General features: G+C 40.6%; 2 protein-coding genes across 4 annotated transcripts in view; one reads left to right on the forward strand and one right to left on the reverse strand.

Annotated features, from left to right (window-relative positions):
• Positions 1-302: 302 nt before the first annotated feature.
• Positions 303-3,886, reverse strand: LOC111653316 (receptor-interacting serine/threonine-protein kinase 3-like). Of its 3 annotated transcripts, XM_023403848.2 has the most exons (12): positions 3,758-3,886; positions 3,329-3,507; positions 2,865-3,207; positions 2,619-2,770; positions 2,468-2,517; positions 2,128-2,286; positions 1,895-1,968; positions 1,617-1,707; positions 1,481-1,536; positions 1,196-1,241; positions 781-1,023; positions 303-692 (listed from the first exon to the last, which is right to left on the reverse strand). In XM_023403848.2, the coding sequence occupies exons 2-12, from the start codon at positions 3,478-3,480 to the stop codon at positions 685-687; spliced, it is 1,374 nt and encodes a 457-aa protein (XP_023259616.1). In that variant the 5' UTR covers positions 3,481-3,507; positions 3,758-3,886; the 3' UTR covers positions 303-684. The 3 variants fall into 3 exon arrangements, with proteins under 3 accessions (XP_023259616.1, XP_023259617.2, XP_087029515.1); XM_023403849.2 differs by lacking the exon at positions 303-692 and having other exon boundaries at positions 746-1,023; positions 1,647-1,707; XM_087173389.1 differs by lacking the exon at positions 303-692 and having other exon boundaries at positions 746-1,023.
• A 1,832-nt stretch (positions 3,887-5,718) lies between these two features.
• frmd4a (FERM domain containing 4A) overlaps positions 5,719-23,045 on the forward strand; it is a 101,863-nt gene continuing 84,536 nt past the window's right edge. The window contains exon 1 of the mRNA XM_087173394.1: positions 5,719-6,011. Within this exon, the coding sequence (XP_087029520.1) occupies positions 5,967-6,011 (45 nt within the window). The 5' untranslated portion in view covers positions 5,719-5,966. The remainder of the gene's footprint in view (positions 6,012-23,045) is intronic.

A 23,045-nucleotide genomic window follows, 5' to 3' on the forward strand; every position in this document is an offset into this window, starting at 1 on the left:
TGAAGGTGTGTGTGTGTGTGTGTGTGTGTGTGTGTGTGTGTGTGTGTGTGTTTTTGCAGCGCTCAAGGAGACGGAGCTTTGAATGAAACAAAGGTCAAATCCCAGAATGCTGTTACGTGGCAGGTCTTGGTCCTTTGGGACAGAGAGAGAAATACACACAAGTGTCTCTGAGTGTGTGACTGAAGGCATAACCTTTAAAAGCAACATGTTGGAATTGAGTCTTTAAACTTTAAACTGAATGACAGAGTGGCTTCCCAAAGCTCATTGTGCAAATAACAAAATAGGCTTAGTGGAGAATAGTGTTGGTTATATCCAATATTAGATTTATTCAACATTTTTTGTATTCAACAGTTCATTGTTTGGACCATTATTCAGCATGAGAACAGTGAACAACAAACGTGTACATTAAACTGAGACGGGAGAGTAACTTTGTTGCCTAGGTTGCCCTCGACACCTTCATCTGCAGGTGACTGACTGACTGACTGCTTGTGACAGTTACTGAGGGATTGAACCAGAAAAGCCTCTTACATAGTCTCTCTCTATCTCTCTCCCTCTCTCTCTCTCACCCACTGGAAGAAACAAGCTTCATAATATCAACAATGGAAAGCAAATGACATATTACATATACACAAACATACAGTATATAAAAGATGAGCAAGATCCTTGACACGTCCTGCTTTAGAATTATCCATCTGAAAGAAATGAAATACAAATTAAAAATTTGAATAACTTGTATTGGAGGAAACCATGTTTGACTGCTTTAAGAAGAGCAAATCGTACCGAGCTCCTTCACTAGTCCAGGCTCATGTTTCTTGAGGGCATTGTAGAAGGCAGCTGTGACGCTTTCCACATTTGAACGTAATATAGTTCCAACAAGAATTCTCATTTTTTCCTGGGGTTTCGGTGTAACGGCGATATCTGTGTGGAGTTCACTGTGGATCATGTCGCCAAGTTCCGCTATTATAGCCGTTACTTTTGTGACTTTTTCAAATAACTTGAACTTGTTGTCATCAACAAACTTTGCTGTTTGAAAATGAAGAAGAATGAAATAAAAAGCATGATTAAATTATAAATGTGACCCTTCATAAATGCCAAAGTCATAGGCCTACTCGTTTGATTTTTTCTTTTCTTCAACAAACAGGAAATGTTAACAAAAAAACTTTTCATGCATCAGTTCAGTGACAAAAATATTCACCTTTATCCTTATCACTCATTGTTTCATTACAACCACTGTCCAACTCCTGTTGGCAAAAGTAAAAAGTTACTATACTGTGAACTATTACATGTATTGTATGATAACAGTTTAAGGGAAATATTAAAAAATATGAAAATATAAATTTAAATAGTTGAACATAAATCCTAATCTGACTTGTTTTTCTTTGTTTACTACTCGATCTCAATGAAATTACTTTTAAAAATAAAGTTACATAGTTTCTTTTCATGTTCCAGTGAGGCAATGATCAAAGTGCATTTGGCATACCTGTGTTGAAAACCTTGCAGTTATACCATCCACAGTATCATCTGACTCTGACGGTTCTGAAAACAAAAGAGAAAGAAACATCTGCATGATGTTTTATAATGGAAAGTAAGGTTATCGTTTATGAGATCGAACTTACCCAACCCACAGACAGTATTTAAGAGTCTACCTGGTGTCTGACGAGGAATACTGGGCGGCACACTTCTGATTCGATCTGGATTTTGTGAAAACTAAAATAAGGAGGGAAAAAATACACACACACACACACACACACACACACACACACACACACACACACACACTCACACACAGAGAAAGAAACAGAAAGAAATAAACCAATTAGAAGTTTTTCCTATAAATTATAATTCATGATTAATCAGCACTTTCATTTTCTGACATGAAATTTATGACTTGTACCAAGACTTGATCGACTGCACCACGAACGTTGTCCTTGTGGTTTAAGAAAACCATCTCAGTAACTTCAAGGCATTCTGAAACATAAACCAAGTCTCATTTTAAATTACAGAGTGCATGAATGAACTGTGGTTTCAGAAATAAGGCAGGTGTAAGCGTCAAGTTCATCTTGTAGCAAATGTTTTATTATGGTGACAGTGAGTAGCCTATGTATATTCGCCATAACGAATACATACCCTTAAATGTTGGCCTCTTGGACGGTTCTTGGTCCCAGCATGAGTTCATGAGTTTAACTAGATCATCTAACCCTTCTACCGTCTCCTGTTTAAGTGCATTGCAGGGGGGTCTTTGCCCTTGCTTGCCAACCTTGTGTTCCACAAGATCCCTTTGAGCATCTGTTGTACATGTGATATAACGAAGAAATGCATCAAAACATGCAAAAACACAAATGTACAATTTGTGTACATACATATGAAATGAACATGCTTTGTTTGGTTGTAAAGTGATGAATTATGAGGGAAACAGTGATTATCAAACAAAAAAATTATAAGACAATAAAAATTGAATTATACGCACTTGGATAGGGCTCTTTCCCAGTAAAAAGAGACCAGAGAAAGATGCCATAGCTGATCGAGAGAGACAAAAGACTTTTTAGTAACGTGTTCAAACAGTTCAAGTTTTGAACCATACAGTATTCCTATTTAAAAATATTGATTTGAATGTTTACCTGTATCTGTCAAAAGCACGGCTAGGTACATAAGAAATATCAAGCAATGCCTCAGGAGGCATGTACTTGTATGAGCCTCCTTCCTCTCCTGTCGTTTCTCTGTTGCTGTTACTAGCACTGATTGAAACCCTGGACAGACCAAAGTCTGATAGCTACTGAGAAAAAAAACAGACACAAACAATTAAATAAGCTTCAAATAAGCTTTATTTCATATAAACTCAAGTGCTTAGGTCAATGACACTCTACCTTGGCATGAAATTCATCAGTCAGCAGTACATTACTTGTTTTCAGGTCCTGGTGGACAAGCTTCCTTGAATGGAGGAAGTTCATGCCAAGAGCCACTTCATGGGCCAAGCGGAAGGCCAGGGGCCACGGTGGAGGGCCAGACAGTTCCTCTAGCAGGGTCTCAAGTGATCCTCTGTCCATGTATTCCATGACTATTCCCTTTACCATGGAGAATCCATCAATTGGCGGAATTCCCTCAAAAAATCCATAAACCCTCAGCACATACTCACAGGAAGCCCGATCCATGTGATTAACCTCTTTAGACAGTTCTTTCTCCTTGGGCACGAGGGTGCTGGAGGAACACCTTATAAGGGTTGAAGTAGAGAGAAAGCAAAAGACAAAGTGTTACTTGAATTCCTATTTACCATGCATGGTTGTGCATGAATTAAGTTAAAATAAGTCCTCCAGAATATTTATAAATTTACCGAACATCATCATTAAGTAGCTTAATGGCCACATCAAACATCAATCCTTTGTGCCTGGCCTTGTAGACACAACCAAATCCCCCACGACCAAGAAACTTCCATTTTTCCTCCAAGTCATCACGGACCACAGTCTCGTGGCACGGCAGCGCCATCTCCTGCTAAGACTGCAACCCTCAAATCTATTATATTTATGTAAAAAAAAAAAAGAAAAAAGTAATGAAACATAACTGAAGTGGTTAAGCAGCTACGTATACATTTGTTTGTATACACTGCATTGCAATTACTGCTTGTACTGTGTTCTTGTTTATACAGTCAGAGTGAGTAAAAGCAGTAACTAAGAGGTTCAAGCACATAACACACACATTCCATCAACATCTCTCTGGTGTGTCTTGTTCTCATTATGTTATTAAAAATCTGGCTTGTACTCACCTTATATCCCTTCACGGGTTGTCCACATAAAAATCCAAGAGTTGGGAGTTCTGTCACACTCAAGCTGTAAGAGAACAAGACGTTAAGAGCTCTAACTTCCTGTTTTTGTAGAATGATGCAATGGCTGAGGGGTGGGATTAAAACTGAGGAACTCGAGCTGCATGGTCTGCTCAGACCACGAGTAGGAAATGGGTATTGAGAATAGTGTGGGTCACACTTCCTGTTAGTCTTTTATTTCTTGGATGAAGAAGAATACTGTGGAAAGAATGAATCAAAATGCTTCCACCAGCAAAGTTTGACTGCAATTCTCTACAAGGAATGTAATAATGATATTTTAAAATAGAAACATAAATAAACATACAACTGCATTAAACTTTTTTCTTTGTAGGAATTAAATGCAGCCACAAACTGAAATATATTTCTTCTTGTGTCACTATTTTTATGGTGGTTATCTGAAGGTGTGGTATTATAAACTTTCAGTCCAGTTGTTTTTATCTTTAGCTGTCATCTAGGAAGTTTTGCTCACACTGCAGCTTTTATTTGAGTCAGTCCTGAATGAGCCTCAATATAGATAAAGAATAAACATGTGACCTATTATTAAGTTAACAAATCACAACATTTCACTCAAGGTCTTGTGAGTTAAAGGTGAATTATCCTTTCTCCATTATTCTGAGTGCTAAACTCTGAATAGTGGTTGCCCTTTGTTTTTGTTTTGTTTTTGCTAAACACAGGATTTAGTGAGACATTTAACAAATAATAACTCACTCACATTGGATTAAATAGATGTAATGAAGCCAGTTACAACTAGTTATTAGCCTGCCCGTTCTTTTGAGAAAAAATTATTATATATATTTAAAGATGTAAGTACACATACACATTAATTCAAACATCCACAGCAACATATGCATGCATACACATTTGCCCATCATGGAGATAATTACATGTTCACAATATTTAAGTTGAGCTACAGCTACTGCACTGAGCCTTGCTTTTGGTCTTACACCTACATGATTCCTGACCTTCTTCCTAGAATCTCTTTCTCATTACTTCTCTTCATCCCTCTGTCTCTCTGCCCTGCATGCTCCCTCCCTGCACACGCAAGACAAAAGCCACGCTGAGACTGTTGTCTGTCTAAATTATTGATGTCAAACGCTGATCTAGAAAAATCACAGACTCAGGCACAGGCTCCTGTGGACACATCAGCTATCATGGATCTATACTGTGTGTGCACAGTCTCACATCTACAGCCCTTTCATTAAGCAAACTGAAGTGTATTTACTCATATCCCATGCTGCCTTGTTTTTTCAGCCGGTATCGATAGGCGCGGTCTGTTCTCACTCTCTGCATTTCTATTGCTCTCACCCCTCCCTCTTCTCCACCCACCCTCATTTACGCTGAGCACAGTGTGGACCTCTCTTACCAGTGGCTGCTCTCCACAACATCTCTCCTCCTGGCTTCCTTTACCTCATCCTCTGTCCTTCTGAAACCCTTTATTATACTCTCCTTTATTTGCTTCCCTCTCTGCCCTTGTCTCATGCTGATGATATGTGAGGCGGGGAGATTGGTGTAAAGGGGAGCTCTCTGCACTGGATCTCTGAGTGGAGAGGTGAGCGTCTGTCTTTCCCACCAGTGCTTCAAGGCTGGGGAGCATCACTGATGCAGGTTGCATCCTCTGGAGCAGCGACTGGACAGCCTCAGGAGAAAGCAGATAGATCCACGTGCACGCCTGGATGTGCTTTGTGTTGGGAGGCAGAAGGCAGCAACTGAGGGAGGAGAGCATTTAGCGAGAGGCACCCGAGTCACAGGGGTTTGGGGGAGGTGGGCGTGGGGTCTGCAGGGAGTGTTTTAAAAGTGAAAGGAGGAGTGGGGGGGGGGGGTTTGTCTGCTCTGCTCTGAGATCAAAGAACTGGAAGACGGAGGATTGCTTTTCACTCTGGAGAGTCTAGGGAGTCACAGGCTCTCCAGAGACTGTGGCATTACAATTAGAGACCAGAGGTTGTCTGCAGCACTGACTGAAAAGCAAAGGGAGGTGGTGGTTAAGGACACTGAGTGGGAAGACCAGGCAAGAGACTTCATCTGGACAGAGGTGAGCCTGCTTCCCGATTGAAGACTCAGACTAAGAAGAAGGAGGAAGAGGATAACGAAGAGAGTCCGTCCAGGAAATTGGCGAGGTTTCTTTTTTCGCAAGAATCTATAGGAGGATCCCATCATGGCTGTCCAACTCATCCCTGAATCGGCCGTGTGTTTGCTCATGGTGAGTCTCGGAGGGGTACAGTATTGCCCGCGCTGTCTACTGGTTGTCTTTGTTTCTTTCTTCCTCTGCTGTGCCTTTCTCTCATCACTCTCTCCTCGTGGCAAATGTTCATGCACCCACTAAAGCAGGATGTAAGCTGTCATCTCATTAAAAGGTATCTTGCTTGTTTGCTCCTCCCCTTTACTACCATCTACCAGTTTGCAATCTTACGATAACTTTCTAGTGAGGATCAGGAGCTGCTTTCTGTAGAAAAGAAACGCGTGTCTTTTTGCATTCAACTCACAAAACTCTAGCTTTTGTCCAGCTCCTCCACTTGTGCAACTACTGCAGTGGTCAAGTGTGGGAGAAATCCCTGACAGACCAGTGCAGCCATGGGGTGCTGAACATGGTGTCAGTGTGTGTTGGAGTCATTTAATTCATGTGTGAGCAAAAATTATGTGTGAGTGTCTGCAGTATGTGCATGTAAATAAGTTGCTAAATGGTTGGTCTCTGTCTGTGTGTGTGTGTGTGTGTGTGTGTGTGTGTGTGTGTGTGAGACAGAGATTAGCATGTGATCGATCATTTCCCATCTTTGAGACTGAACCAATTCAATTACACATTATAGAGAGACCAGTTTTGCTGCAGCCCCTGGCAGAGGATTTGTAGGATCTTGTTAGCGTAACATCCAGTCCTTCATTGACATGACACAGATTGGCTTGGCTTTCCCTGGTTCAGCCTGGTTCAGATCTGGCCATAGAGAGCGATGAAATAGAAACACACAACATGCTTCAATCCACTAAACTCTTCTTTTTCCTCTGTCCAGCCGCAGAGTGAAACAATGGCAGTGTGGCTTTGCTGCATGTGCAGAATACAGATAAGGCATGGACCCCTCTTATGATAAGCTTCAATGAATTGAATGTACACCCCGTACACTGGCTGAGTCTGTATAAGAGAGCATGTTCTGCTCATTCTCATTCTATAGTGTTGGCATTCTGCAGTCCCAGGGGGAGTCATGCATCGCCGCACTACCTGCTATCTCCACCTGTCATGGCTGTCTGTTACTATGGCGATAGGCCATGCACCCCACTTGAGGGAGAGGAGGCAGTAAAAGTAGCAGTGCAAGAGAGAACGGACAGGGCAGAGAGAAAAAGATGTAAAAGGAAGTGTGAGGGAAGAAGGCAGGAATAAAAGGAGGAATAAAATAAAAGCGTCCCTTTATTTCTGCAGAAACACTACAACAAATCATGTCAATACTGTCACTCATCCTTAAGGATTTTTTTTTTTTTTTGCCTGGCATAGCGTGGAGACATGAATGGGTTTATCTGCTGAGCATCGACTCATATCGCAGACAGTTGGTGTCCCATGACTCCATTTTGCACTGCCTCTGCATATGTTAGAATTAGCATAGAGGGCGTTCCTTTACAAGTGCTGTTACTGTCATAGCTGACAGCCTTAAAAATACCTTGCTGTCACCGCACATTTTTTTTTCTGTCACCCCAACTCACATAGAGAAAACTACCTTACTGTCACAACTTTTTAATGTCACTGTTCCATATCTGATTAGAGCCCCACATCTACAATTTTCTCACCATTCAGAGCCGCTTTACTCTCTGTCAGTTGGCGATGAGCAAGACATTTCAATCTCGACATCATTGGCTCTTTTGGTGTTTTCTTTGGCAGAGATTTATTTACGCCTGTTACTGTAAGCTCACCAGGGATAAGGAATAACATGACTTAAATCTGTTCTGTGGTGAATTTTCCTTTACATGCCGAACAGCAGTGACATCTGATCACTCATTTCAGAGCTCAGTGATTTGTTCACAAAATCCCTGGCATTTGTATTCATGCTGACGTGTTCAGAGCTTGAACCTATCTTAATTATTAATGGGAGTTTATGCAGTAAATGTGTGTTGTATTGTGTTTTGTGCGTGCGTGCATGTGTTTGTGTGTGAGCCAAGATTAATATTGATCATGCCTCCTGCCTCTGTGTATATTAATATTTCAGGTGTTTAAGTGATTATCTCCTGCAGTAATTACAGGAGCTGCTTTAAATAATTTGCACTGACAGCACAACAAATAACCTGCATCACGCACATTCAAGATAGATAGATAGATAAAGCTGAGGAAAAAAATGACGCACTGTTGTGTAATGTGATTGGCTGAGACTTACAGTAGCTCAGCTATAAAATTCAACAGTCTCATGTCTTTAATAGAAACTGGGCCAAGTGTGGGAGCTTATTGTGAGAGAATCATGGCCAGTGTCCTAATAATTTTGTGAATGGGATCAATAAAATAGTATGACTAGCATGAGAATCAGGTGAATGAGTCTTATGGGAATTATAGTCATTTTTTAACACACTTCATTTTCATGGATTAATTAAATATGGGCACATTTTATATATGTAGGAGGGTTTCAACTCAAGTGTATCTACATGGACCGAACAGGATCTATCTCCGTCTGCCTGGCCTGATGGAGAAGGATGCAGAGATCAATAACAAGATGTCTCCAGCCAAGACACACAGAGACATGATGTCATGTGATGTTAGAACAGATCCCAAACTAGATACTATCATTTGACCTCAATGGACCATGCTATAGCTTTGCTGCTGAGCTCTCTATCACAGGGATATGATATGTCTCCAAGCGTTTTTATCCTTTTCCTATAGTGGAATGAGTGACTACTACTGTGCAAGAGTGGCATTTATTTTCATCCTGGACTTGTGCGATTACATATAAGTCTTTCCTTTTGTGGTTCAAACTACTGTGTGTGCTCTTGATTGCTGTTTCTTTACTGCTTCAAATCAGAACTGGAGCAGCTATAGTCTTTGCCCCCACACTCATCACTGAGCTGATTAGCTCTGCTCTTGAGGGCTCTGAGAAGAGCAGCTCTTACCTACCTTCAAGAAGCATATACCCTGGGGGGTACCCCGAAATACAGAATTAAATACCAACAAAGGTAAACTAAATATGGGTTTTAAAAAGAGCTGCTTTAAATCTGTACCTTTTAATGAGTACAGGAGATAAATAACAGCATTGATTACTGTCTAAATTCAACAAGATTTCACAGACTTCAGTCAGAGGGTTCAGTTTCTTTTTGATGCAGCTAATCCAGGATTTATCACCAATTCAACACATGCTGATTACATGCCACATGGAATTATAATTAGAAAAGGCTGTCAAATTGGAAGCACAGTTCTCAATTTACTTCTCTGGCTCATCTTTCTTTTTTTGAAATCTCTTGTTTTGTCAGAGCATTTGTCCTTTTTTCCGTGTGCAGGGGCAGTTGATCAACATTCTTTTTGTTTCCTGTTACACTGGTCTCTGCAAATACAGCCGAGGGAAAGCAAGGCAAGTTGGTGTCTTGACACAGACACACATAATATAAGTGGATTATCTTCATGTTGCTGGAGGGTTCTGCTCTGCATGCAGTGAGAGAACAGCAGTTTACAACTTTGTGTTCCTCAGTGCAGCGTGCGTGTTAAAGGTCATCTGTGTGTTTTCTGCCCGAAGTAGCTCTGGTGTGGTGGATGACATCATCACACACCTGCCAAAGCAATTATCACATCTATAAACCGGTAAGTGTGTGGCTTGCACATTGCCGTGTGTGAAGTCATGTTGATAACTTCATAATGGAAGTGTTATTTATACTCGGGCAAGCATCCCAGTACAAACCTATAACTACACAGAAACTCCAAAACAAAGACCTCATGTTGCCCCTCATGTTGGCGCCCATGTCTCTTCATTACTGTGCCTCATTCAATTATCCTGTCACTGAGGATGGAGACCAGATGACTCAGTGTGATCAAGTCAGAGGATTCATTCAACGCTAATCAAATCGCTGCTCTATGACGTGATGTACTAAATGCTGGCTACATACATCTGACTTAATTGCAATGTGCACTAGCTTCTGCTTATTCCCGTACAACTAGTCCAGACAATAAATCATGGGTTCATGATCAGTGTTTGTATTTTCCATTCCTGATCTGTAGATACAGCAGCCAGTGTACAAAATGAGGAGGGCTGAACAGCATGGGGGAGGGTTAGCAGAATGACATCATACTGAGATAATTGATTAATGCCCTGTAACAATGGCAGGAGAGGGAGGGAGAGAGGCAGATAAAATTGCGTGTGTGTGTGTGCGTGTGTGTGTGTGTTTGTGCGTGTGTGTGTGTGTGTGTGTGTGTGTGTGTGTGTGTGTGTGTATGTGTGTGTGTGTACGTGTGTGTGTGTCTGTAGACCTACATATGTCTAGAAAGACTTTTGTACTTTTGGTTCACCTGGATGGATCAAACACAGTAAAAATCCATCAGTATAAGTAATGCATATATATATAAGCAAAACAAGGAAGTACAGAGGATGAAGACGTGCATGTCCTTTATAAATCAACAAACAATCCACTCCAAGATATGCAGAAACAACAGAACTATACACAACACAAACACACACACAGACACACATACACACACACACACACAAACCTTCATATTACTGCAAGAAGTGACTGTAATTCCAAAGAACAAATTTATAGATTTCCACCTCTTATGGGTGATTAGTATGAATGAGAAAAACAAGCACAGATTTTTTTTTTTTTTCTTAATGTTGTCTCACAATCTGCTGCTTTACATTATCTTCTTGCACGTCTTCATCCTCTGTACTTCCTTGTTTTGCTTATCTGTACAGTTCTAGTTTCCCCCATCATAATAATAAATTATAATAATAATAATAATAATAATAACAATTTTCATCATTCATCATTTCCTTAATACTGCAGTCTGACTGCAGAACAGTCATGCTTGAGTGATGTTGGGAGCTGGTTCTGCTGATGTCAGCTAACTAAAGCTCTGGAGTTGCTGCAGGGGGAAAGAAACACTTTTACTTTACAGAAGAAAAAAAAATGTCTGTTACACAACTCACCATGCTAGTTGTGTTCAGTCTGTTTCGGTTTCTCTAATGACAATGTAATGAACAGTGTCATACATCTGACAGTTGTGTTTGTGTTGTGTAAGTTGCTGTGTTTTAGAGCTATGGAGCTATGGCTAAAAATCAATCCCAGTTTAAGAATATAAAAACATAAACTATGTCTTTAATCCACCCATAGCCTAATTTTTTAGTGAATTCATACACATGCTTGTATTATTTTTCCCAATAAGTTATCTTGATTTTAAATGTGTTCAACAGAAAAAATGAATTTTAGAAGACAATTTAACAGACACACAGCTGGGCTCCATATCATCTTTTCATGTGACCTCATTACTACCTATTACCACGTTTTTACTTTATAACATTACAGCTAATGTGTCCAGTAGAAATGGAGCAACATTATCATCCATCATTGGAGTCAAGTTTCTGGATACCTGAAGAGTGTAAGTCCAATATTTTCACTCTCCTCTTAGCTCTGGTTTGGTCTCCTCCAGCTCCAGAGAAAAACATCTTTAGTTTGCTAGCTGCTTGATTCTCTTCACCAGCTAACGTTAACTAGCAGATAACTTTGCCCTGCCATTTGCTGCTGGCCAGGTGCATAGAGTGGCTTTATTTATTTAATTATTTCAGTTAAAAACAACTGCTTGCTGGAAATAGGGTTAATGAAAGCAGTGTTAGCTACAGTACAAGTATAACAGTGAGCGTAAATCGGCCGAAAAGCTCCACAGAGCTGCAGAGTTTGTGGGTTCCTCTACACATAGACATTTGATTTAATGCGGCCATAAAATGTTGATTAATGCAGTTTATGTTGTTATTAGGATGTCATTATATAGTTTGTTTCTTCAAGGTTGAATATGCACCTATTCGCTGAGTCCACAAAGTCATGAACACAGCTGAGGTTTGATATTGATCGGAGCTTTGATTCTCGGATATACAGCTTTGAACGTTGGCCATGATCGCAGAATTGATCGGCCTTGTCTTAGATCAAAGGAACATCGTCAAGAAATTCCTGCTTTAGGCTGGATTTGGTTGTAACCTTTGTGAAATGTTATGTTATGATGTTAAACTTTTTTTTGTTTTGTTTTGTTTCTTCTGTCAGAGTGAGAGGATGAGAAAATGTAAAAGCGAGCAAGAGCAACCCACAGGAAACGCAAGCAAAAGAAATGGGTCTAGTCTGTTACCACATGCATAAACATATAGGGGTATGAGTGTGTGTGAGAGGGGGGGGGGGGGGGGGGGGGGGGGGGGCAGAATACCATTAAATCTTTTGAGCTGTTTACACTGCAGTCTGTTTAAGGACTATTGATGAGCTGCAGAGGTGAAGGCGCCTCAATTCTAATTGACTTCACCAGAGTATCTGCTCGCTCAGCTGTGGTCATTTGAGTGTTTGTGCGTAGCCAGGGGAAGGTCTCAGGTGTGAATATGTGAAGTGTGTGTGTGTGTGTGTGTGTGTGTGTGTGAGTGTGTGTGTGTGTGTGCACAGTGCATGCCCCCCTGCATGTTAATGCACGCGGCAGGCTCACAGTGGAGTGTGACAGCATTCCTTGTGTGTCTAATGGCTGACCGACTGGGAGCCAGGGTATCAGACGAGGTTAGCTTGTTTTGGAGGTATGAGGAAGGGGTTAATGAAACGATCTTTCACGAGCAGAACGTGACCTAGTGTGTGTACTCTGGTAGATTCTCATCAAAGTCCATCAGTACTTCCCTGTGCTCTGTCTCTCTGCCTCTACCCTGATGTTTATTAGAGCTCTCCAGGTCTGCTCTGTCTACCTCTGCGGATGTATTGAAATGCATTGAAATTGCTCAGATGAAACCTGGCTTGTTAATTATGCGATTCTGGGGTCGATGCTGTGTATGAGTCTGTGCATAAACGTGGGCAAAGATGTATATTTGCATTCACTGTAAGATTACTGGCCATTTCATTGATTGAACAGCAGCAGGAGAAAGAACTGCATCTTTCCTTTCTTATCGCCCACACACACACTCCTATATTTACACAAAACTCGTCCACTCACACATGGCCTGCTATATGGTGCAGTCAGTCAATGCTTTCAGAACAAACTAAAAATGTTTAGATGAAATTCCTGCAGCAGCTTCAAGAGATTCCCATCTTATTTCAGTTGGCTTGCAGGACATTGCCTACAGCAAAACCTGCATATGACATTTATCTGACGGCTGTCCCCTTTAGAAGGTCAAGCTGCCGTGGAAATAAACCTCTCAGGGTAGATAAATGAGGGTTTTCTGCTCGGTGTTCCAGCATCAAAACACAATAAGCTCAGTGTATTCCAGTTTAATCAATCATGGCAGAATCTGAAGCAAGCCTCTGGGTATGGTGGATGCGATGCATTCACCAGCAGAGGCGGGGGTCAATAAGTGTTCTGTGTCTACTGCTTTTTGTTATTGGTTTTGGGTCTCATCTCTTGCCTTTGATCTATGTGACCTGTCTGGAAATAAATTTGCTGTGATTTTCGACAGTGAAGAAAAGGTAGAGCAGACTGGGGCTGAGTTCGCATTTGGTTATCTGCTGCATGCTAGTGCTAATGTAATGAATACATAAATTATTTTCAGGGGCAGCAGTAGTGTCACATTTGCAAGGTGCCACCTGTCATATGTGCCAGGATGCAGGTTTAGGGGAGGGGCAGCAGGGTGGCATGGGAGTAACAGAAGCACCAGGCGGTCTGATTGGCTCACCATCTGTCTCTGGGACCGAACAGATGTCTGAGTAGAAAGACCAGTCTCCATTTTCTTCCAAGTTCATTTTCTCTCCCTTTGTGTGTATGTTTGTTGCTGTGAATCTCATTGCATGTGTATATGTATTTTTGAGTGCACACTGCAGTGTGTGTGCTTCTGACGTTTCACACTCTGGCTGACACAGGTCCCAGTGGGGCTGATTGTCTTCCATATGGAGTGACTTAACAGAGAACAGGTCCTCGTCATAATGAAGAGCTGTCTTGTTAGCAGCACTTACAGGATAAACAGGGAGAGCCAAAGTGAAGGGCAAATCACTTTGCACATGTACCATATTAGGCAAGGTTTATTAATAAACTTTTTCTTGAGATTCAGAGTTTGAACTTTCATCTATTTTCAAGGATGAAACGAGAAGTACAGAGAATAACTTTGTTTCACTTCACCCTCTTGCACCGTGGTTCTACTTTCCATCAGGATTAGCTGAGTGTACAACACATGCAGAACACACATTGTGGAAATCACAGGAAAAAAACTAAAGAAGTAAGATTCAAAAAGAGGAAGGAAAATGAATTTACAGTATTTAATGGTGTGATAGTGATTGTGATTCATCTTGGTCACAGTGTAAACTGTTGCTGGACTTCTTTACAATTGATGACAATTGTTGTATTTCAGCAATTACAACTTCTTTACTCTGTGATGTGATATATGGACAATTGCTTACAATTTTTCGCCATTGAAAAACAACTATCATAGATAATCACGCACCATCTGACTCAAATATTCAGTGGAAACTAGGCACATATTTTGAAATGACTGTATGTTTGGTGTTTGTGTGTTTATGGCCAATTCCATTTTTCCCCTGAGGGGGTGCAAGTGTTTGCTTGTGTGACAGCGATTTGCCAGTGTCTCATAATAGCAAATGGTGGTAGAGGTGAATGACTTACGCTTTCCATTTTGATTTACTGAGAAAAGCATATGCACAAAAAGTGAAACCAGGATGGAGGGCAACAGTATCATCCTGTTTGCAACAGGAAGCAACACTTTTCTTCAGAAAGGTGAGGTAAATTGTGGTTATATATTGAGAAACATGTGCTCTGCACACTACCACTTTCAGTAAGACTGTTTTTGCCTCATCTGTTTCCACTAATCTGAATGTGGTCCAGCTCAGAAACTTAGAGACTCTTAAACATCTCTTCTGGAGGGTGACAAAAGTGTGTCCTTGGTTGTCCTAGTAACAGCTGCCTTACTGCAAAGCACTTTGAAAAGGTGACTTTTTTTCCTCTTTTTTTGTCCTTTTCCTTTTAACGCTCAGCACAAAGTTAATAAATTAATTATTGTATGATTACATCCAAGGTACCCCTAAATATACCTACAGCAAGACATCCTTTCTCCTCAAAATCTGTAGTTAAGAGGAAAAAAAGTATATGCTTTATGTCTAATGATGCATTGATTTGAAGTTTTGTGGCCACCTTATCATAAATCTAACAATACAAGTTTATTCACCGTTCCAGTTATAAAAAAAACACAGTGGAAATGTAGCAGGAGTAAGGTGTAAAGACATAGAATATTTAAAGTGTATGGGTGCAGTATGAATCTGTAAGCAATAAACCTTTTAAATATGGAAGTGGTGGTTCCTCTTTGAAACATGAGAGCAGTGTCTGGATTTAGAAGAGTAGATGATTCACCACAGAGCAATGATGGAAGGAAGATGATGAAAGAGCAGGACATGGGCAAAGAGAGAGAGGAGGAGGAACACAACAAATGCTGTGAACTGTTCCTCGTAGCTTCTCTTGTCTGCCTCTAGAGGGAGATAAAGACCATTAAATCAGATCCAAATTAAACCCATAGGGATAGAGTGAATTATTTGTTTGTGCTTTTAATGATGTTCTGAGGATTTTGCAATGCTTATTGGATTCCTGGAGGTTGGAGGTTGGAGTGCAGTGTGTCTGTGTAGTCTGTCTTGACATTTATTGAGGTGAAGTGAGCACAGTTGCTTAGTTAAAATGTGAAACCCCTGGAGTTAAGAGCAGGCCAGGGAGCAGGAAGGTCAACAGTGATGCTCCTTCTCAGCATGTTACTGCAAATGGCATCTCCCCATGAGTCTGTTCACATTTTTTAATCACACAGGGTAAAGCCAGTTCTTGATTGTAACTGTTAAGCGTTTGTTTTGGGCTTTTTTTTTTTTTCTAGTTCATGCAGCTATGTGTTGCTAACAGGCTGATATGATTGATATCAGAGCTGCTCATTTTAAACATTACAGGACCACAGCCACACTAATCCCCTCTGTAATGCATAATATATTACCCAGCAGACACACCCCAGGCAGCAGCCTGTAATGCCTCATAACCACATCACATCTGAGCATGTGCACCATTTGTTTTTTTACTAGCCCTTATTTCATAATTATTCAAGTAAAATGCAAATGAAGTCAATCTGTGTTAACAGATCACCTATAGCTCTAAATCTCACCAGTAACCCACATAAATCCAAGCGTTCATGTTAGATTTCGCTCCCTTCACTTTTCTATGGCTTTTCTTGTGAGGGATTGAATGTGGATGCTCTTTCAAGGTACCAGTCACATGGATAATATGTCCAGCTGAAAATCATAGAGCGTTGACCACTGCACAGGTTTATTTGAAGCCATCAGGAGTGATGTTGACACATATAGAGTGATCGCAGTAGCAGCTGATGAGGAAGGAGAGAACATTTTTATCCTCCAGCTTATCATCCTTTTATCAGCCCAGGCCAGGCTCGAAAACCTCCAAACATCTGCTTTTCCAACCTTTAAGCAGCTGCTGGTGAAATTTAAAAACTTGAAAAAAAAAAAGCTTTACTGTTTTACCACCGACACTAGTCGTTTGTCCATATGGGATATAATATGAACTATAAAGGGGGAAAGACAAACTCATATTGATCCAAATTTCTCAAATCCCTTATTACCTGTACTGTTTCATCTCAAAACAATTGTATCATGATGGGTGACTATCGCATCAACAGTCTTACCTCCAAAGTAGTAGTTTGAATTTAAAGTTTTTTCTTTGCTGTAGACAGAAAATGTACATTTTATTCAAGGTCTTGAAGTTGTCTGTTTCTTTATGCTCCTGCTGTTTGATATCTATATGTTTCCATCTCATATTGTATTGTCATTTATTAACGCCATCTCTTCTGCTACTCTTCAATTAAAATAAATAAATCAACAGCAACAATATTTATATATAACTCTAACAGACATTTAGATGATTTCATCGCACATGTATTTTAATGTTGGATCAGTGTTTATCCACACAGTTTTAAAATATTCCTGCATCACATTTGGTAATTCTATATGTTTCCATCTCATATTGTATATATTGTATATTCCTTCTGATGTCCTGCTGTTTGACTATCAGTGAAAACCAGTTAATACCGTTTACCTTCAATGCAATTCTATTTCCAGCTTTGAATTGTGTCACTTTCTTTTTATTTATCACATCCAGAAACAGAAGAGCAATTTCACTCCAAGAAATCCTATTAGTATCTTCATGGCATATTAATGGATAGATGGATGTTATGGATGTTAGTGCTACGGACTCTTGGACAAGAATTCAATTATAGTCAGATCAAGAACAACAAAGAGATGAATTTGATAAATCAAAAATGTGTTTTTCTGTATTAATATTCCAGTAAGTGATGGGAATCCAGATCTTATCAATATGGAGATAGAAAACTGAGAACAGTGTTTCCATTATCTATTTTATAATTGTATCTGCCTTGCATGCATTTTTACATTATTCATGATGAAGATGAAGATCAACTTTTGGTAAACAATATGCTAATTGATTTTTCATCCACTATATTGCATTTATAATGTCAAATCCTCATCCACTTTGTCAGTCTTTATTTGAGCTGAGAGGAAATACTGTGGCTGCATGTTTCGTTAGAGGATTAACAGTAGAGGGCAGTGTGTGAATGTGGGTGGGCGATATGTAACAGGACTAGTCCATGCAATACCCAATGCTTTGCCATGCTTTGGGCATGTGTGTGAGTGTGCAGCATGTGTCGGAAATATAGAAATAGGTCAGATTTCTGTGGTTGTTTGTGCTTGCAAACAAAATCAGTATGCTATACATGCACAGCCGGAGCTCTGTGACTGGAAATAGGCTTTTTCGAGAACCATTACATTGTATGAGAAGGGACACATGATGGTAGATGATGAATGTGGATTAGGGATGCAAAGATTGTTGTTACCGCCATAAAGACACAGAAAACAGTAATTTAGCCACGGCCAACCCTCAACCACACTGTCACTCTCTATGTGCCCCTCTCTCTCTCTCTCTCTGTCTCTCTCTGCAAGGCTCGCTGTGCTGTCTGCAGAGAATGCTGGTTGCTCCTGACAACAGTTGCTAGGAGACCATTCTGGAGTGACTTCATAGCATTGTGCACGCTTATGCCATGGCTCACGATGAATAAAACCAATCCACATTTCCTTCTCGCAAAAATGTGCATTTAAATAAGGGTGAAATACTTTAGAGCCCAGATAATCAATACATCAATGCACACATACAGTATAGGTAGTGGGTAGAAAGCATCAGTGCTGATTTGTGCATGCAGGTATATCTAAGAGAGGCTTCTAAGCTGAGATGAGGTGTGTTCTTGTGGAAGTGTGAATGCATGTCATGCTGATGATTATGTTTTTGTTGAATCTGGCTAAAACAAGTCATTTCTAATCAGTGGGACCACAAAGGTTGTTTCTTTGGCGCATGAAAGTTATGGAAATGAGATTGATTAAATACTCTCTCTCTCTCTCTCTCGATCCCTCATGTCCTTCTACTACAAAACCCTGCTCACATTACCCTCTCCCATCCATCTTTCTCCCTCTCTAATTCTCTGTCTCTCTGCAGTAGTGAGATAAGATGTTCCACCCTCTGAGCTGTGGTGAGGTGTGAGAGAAGAGGGGCTTTCCCTCTCTCCCTGTAACTACCTCCAGGACTGCAGGCCAATGAGGGCAGCCACACATAGCAAATATATGTCTCTGTGCATATTGGTGAAGGACGTGTGTGTGTGTGTGTGTGTGTGTGTGTGTGTGTGTGTGTGTGTGTGTGTGTGTGTGTGTGTGTGTGCGTATCATTGTGCATGTGCAGCATGTTTCCCAGGATTGCTGTTTAATGAACTTTAGATTGGATGTCAGACAAATTCCCTCTGGCAACAATCAGCCTGGCTCTCTCAAACATGGCCGGGACCCTTGGCTCTGAGAATGGGCTAAAGTAGTTTCATACTAACAATTTATCATAGTAAATCTCACCCTTGGCTGTGAGTCTGACACCAAACAGCAGTAACCAATTGCACTAAAAAATCTTGTTGAAAGCTCTTAGAGCAAGCACAAACCTCTCTCAGTCTCCAGTATGTATTGAAGTACAGTATGGGTGTGAGTTGCTAAGATAACATTCTGTTACTGCTTGAGTAATTCCTGGATTAACCCATCTACTGTATGGCAGCTTACCTCAAGTCTCCACAAGGAATGAGGATTTTAAATATTTAATGATGATAATGTGGTTAATTGATTTGGACAGTAATTAACACTCTTCTTGGCTTACTACTTCAATCCCACAGATTCATACCATTCAGCTCTGTCAATATTAATGTAGCAGATTTCTCTTTTGCCTCTGTAAATGGCTTAATCTGGATGTAGTAAAAAAAAAAGTGGTAGATTATTGGTTAATACTGACACTGTGAAACAAAACCAACCAATGGATTATTTTTCTATTTCAGACAGTGGACGCCTCCAACTGAAATTTCCACCCAAACATGTAAAACCTGCAACAGCAGGTTCCAGTCTATCTGTTTTTCCATCAGACCACCCTCAGTATCGACAGGGATTGTTAACAGGCACACATCTTGTATCTCCAACTCCCTCCTGAGTCGATGCTATTGGTCTGTGTAGAGAAGAAGTCCCAGTCCGGTGTATGAGAGTCAGCCGCAGTTCCCTCTCTTGTGGCATTGATTTAGCTGTAATGCTGTGACAGGGTCACACACTGACTTATGGGTCTCTCTGTTCACAGCCAAACGCCTGGACGCACATAGTGTATAACGATGAATATGACTTCTCTGTTTTTCTTTTTGTTCCTCTCTCTCTGTGTCTTTCTCTCTGTTATTTTGACTGGGCTTTCAACCTGTTCTTGTTCAATTTGGTCACCTGGTTGCTGGACCAGGTAGGTTCTGACACAATCTTGTTTTAAGCCACACACATGTGAGTGGGTATTCCCTGGATGAAATTCCACTATTAAATATCAAAAGCGAACTATATAAACTAACTTGAAAAATGGTGTGTGGCTAAATAAACAGAAAAGAATTGGAACAGCCATAGAGGCAGATGGGACAACTGATTAAAAGACAAAAGACATCCGGTTGAAGCATGGACTTGGAGCAGCTCTAGAAGAGAACAGAACCTCTGATGCTCATTTTCTTGTTGTGATGTGGTTTAATTGATAATCATTGCAATTAATTCCTTTGTTTCCCCCATGAAGTTACAGTCTGTCTAGCAGCAGCTAATTACCTCAGCCCATTGGACGTCTGCTTTTTGCAGTGTAATTGCAGCTCTCAAAAGAAACACAAACAGCCAGAGAAAATTACACACCACTTTCACATTTGTCCATTTTCTTATATATATGTGCTCAGTGCAAACTCTGTTTATACAGTAGCATTTTACATTTTCATCTGGCTACATGATCCACAAAGGACTGTCTAGCAAGAAATAAATCCTGCCGAATATCAAAATCAAAAAAGACTATAAATCAAACACACTCTGACCAACGTGTGTCAGCTTACATCTGTGTGATGTAAAAAGTCACAAGGGATTCATTTTGGGGTCCAGCTGAGAGTGAGGAGGAGGTGAGGGAAATGTGAGAAGGGGGATGGGGAGACAGAGGGGGTGGGGATGGGTTTAAGGGCAATGTGCAGTATATTGCAGTGTGCACTGCACTGTGCAGTATTGTCCCGTGATTGTAATGGTTATCACCCCCTCTATCCCATCCACCCATTCTCTCCTTTATGTATGGCTATGTGCAGGTTTAATAGTGACTGGGAAGGGTTGGGGGCAGGGACGAGGTGTGTGTGTGTGTGTGTGTGTGTTGGATTCGCTGACAGGTTAACATTCACTGTCAGCAGTAATGTGTGATGGTGAAATACGGGGCTGTATGTTACTGTGTGTACACATGCACATCACGCCTAGTGAAAAAAAAGGCACATTTTCAACCTCACTTCTCCCTGAAATAATATCTTCACTGGCAAATATACAAAATATACATCCTTCCCATAAACACAGTGTAGGCCAAGCTCAAGTAGCAATATATATTCAGCCAGCATTAGAAAAAGAGAGAGTAACCAAATACAAAATGGATAAAACGTGGCGTTGTTTAACAAAAAATGAGAAAAGACATTCTGGGAGTTGTGAGAGGTAAAAGGTGCTCTAGGTTTATTTATAAAGTGTACATTTAGGAGACTACACTGGGTCTACCACTGCTCCGAGGTCAGAGGTCAGCTGAATAATGAGATTTGAGCTCTTCCCACTGCCTCCCTATAGACACCTCTGCAGCACTTATCCAATTTTTACATCGTCAATAACTGTGTGTGAGAGAATTAGGGGTTGATATAGTGTGTGTCTGTGTGTGTGTTTATTCATCTATGTCTTTTTTGTGTCCTTGATGTTCGTGTGTGTGTGAGTGTGAGCGTGTGAGCGTGAGCTGTGATATGATCATATGGTCTGATGGCAGTGTTCTGTGTGAAGACGTAAATTGTCTGGTGTGAAGTGGACCATGGAATGTTCTCCTATGGGAAATCTCCTGTTTAAATATGCTTTATAAATGAAATACATGACTATGAACCCTGTTCACGGAGGTTCATTAATTAGATTTTAATTAGCTCCGAGATAATGAGTATTGTTAGTTTCACCTTCTAGGCCCCTGAGCAGTGTTTCAGTTTATAGCGTACATTCATGTTTGTCATCATGTGATCCTGTGTGTGTCTGATTAAAATTAAGGTGCAAAGTCTTCATGTCTGATACAACATCAATGTTTGCATTTAAAAAAAACTCAACTTGACACTAATATTAACACAAACACACATATGTAAGGCCACAGTGGCTGTACCACCTGCAGTCTGAATGTTATTGATCTGGTCCACACATTGTTGTGCTGAGATGTCTGTGTCGTCCAGGCCAGCCTGCGATCAATGCTGTTATGCGACAGCAGGTTCCAGTGTATCTGCTTTTTCATCGGTGCGATGGTGAAGTGACAGTGTAACACCCGCCCTACATTTTCAGCTTGTCAGCACAAATCAATTGGCAGGCCACTGACCACCAGCTGTGGGGATACAAATGTATGTTAACACACACATGCACACTTTAACAACAGATCATCATCAGACCCATCCATGTTTCCTATGTCAAACAGAAAACTGATGTTTTTTCCAATCAACTCACGTGGTCTAATTAAGTGTAATGTATGGATTCATTTTATTTATTGCAGCTTGACTGCACAGTGATGGCCCAATGACCAGTGGACCATGCATCTGTCATACCACTATTATTAACTTGACTGTGGGAAATGTTCTGTTTTTGTTGGTTCAACTTTCAGATGATCATATTTTGTCATGATATGTATATTTTATTAGTAATTTGTGAATTCACATTTTAGGGTCATTACTGTTGGTAACTGTGTGTATATGATAAACGTATGTAAGGGTCTGTGGTACATGGCATAGTCTGTTGTATTGTGCATAAAAGCTAATGAGGGGTCCTCATCGGTAATGTCCATTGTGGTTAATTTGGTTAATGAAATACTTTTTTTGTCTTATCTGGGTCAATACAAAGAAGCCAGGCTAAAAATAATTGAGAGAGAGAAAGGAAGACAGACAGAAGGAGAGAGAGAAAGAGAGAGAGAGAGAGAGAGAGAGAGAGCTCTTCACTTGGTGTCATGTAGTCCAGGCAGTGAAGCTTGTAGCAGTCATAAGACATGAACCACTAGCGTCTTTACATCCAACCCCATCCAAATTTTCTTTATTTATTTCAAATTTTTGTAATGGTCTCACTGCTTCTCTGTGCTCCTTTTGTTGCCATGACAACGGCAAGATGCAGCTCGGAGCATAGGTGATGATTTGTCTGTGATTTTGTCCACTTATAAGGAAGAAAATTAACACACACTTAATACACACAGACACACACACAAAGATGCATATCCACTGGCAAGAACAAACCAGGAACCTGCCGCAGTCTACGACATGCCAGATAACCTGTCACATGTTATGAATACATACAGTAGGTAATTGTGCAGCTGCAGCCATGTGAGCGTGGGTATCAGTGTGGAAAGGAGGGACAAGGTTTGCATGAGTGTGTGTTTTTGTGTATTTGTGTGTTTGAGAGGGTGACTCATGCCTTGTCTATTAAGAGAATAGAGGGTGATCAGGTTGCTAGG

Source organism: Seriola lalandi, unplaced genomic scaffold (assembly GCF_002814215.2).
Source record: "Seriola lalandi dorsalis isolate HSWRI2012SDOR001 ecotype SW California unplaced genomic scaffold, Sedor1 jcf7180002054188, whole genome shotgun sequence".
NCBI lineage: Eukaryota > Metazoa > Chordata > Actinopteri > Carangiformes > Carangidae > Seriola > Seriola lalandi.

What these genes read in the sequence shown, in the direction of transcription:
- LOC111653316 (XM_087173389.1), bottom strand. Translation starts at nt 3,480, where the DNA reads ATGGCGCTGCCGTGCCACGAGACTGTGGTCCGTGATGACTTGGAGGAA. An exon ending in CGTGCTTTTGACAGATACAG is followed by an intron (nt 2,518 to 2,618) that starts GTAAACATTCAA and finishes TCTCTCGATCAG; the next exon opens with CTATGGCATCTTTCTCTGGT. An exon ending in TGGGAAAGAGCCCTATCCAA is followed by an intron (nt 2,287 to 2,467) that starts GTGCGTATAATT and finishes CATGTACAACAG; the next exon opens with ATGCTCAAAGGGATCTTGTG.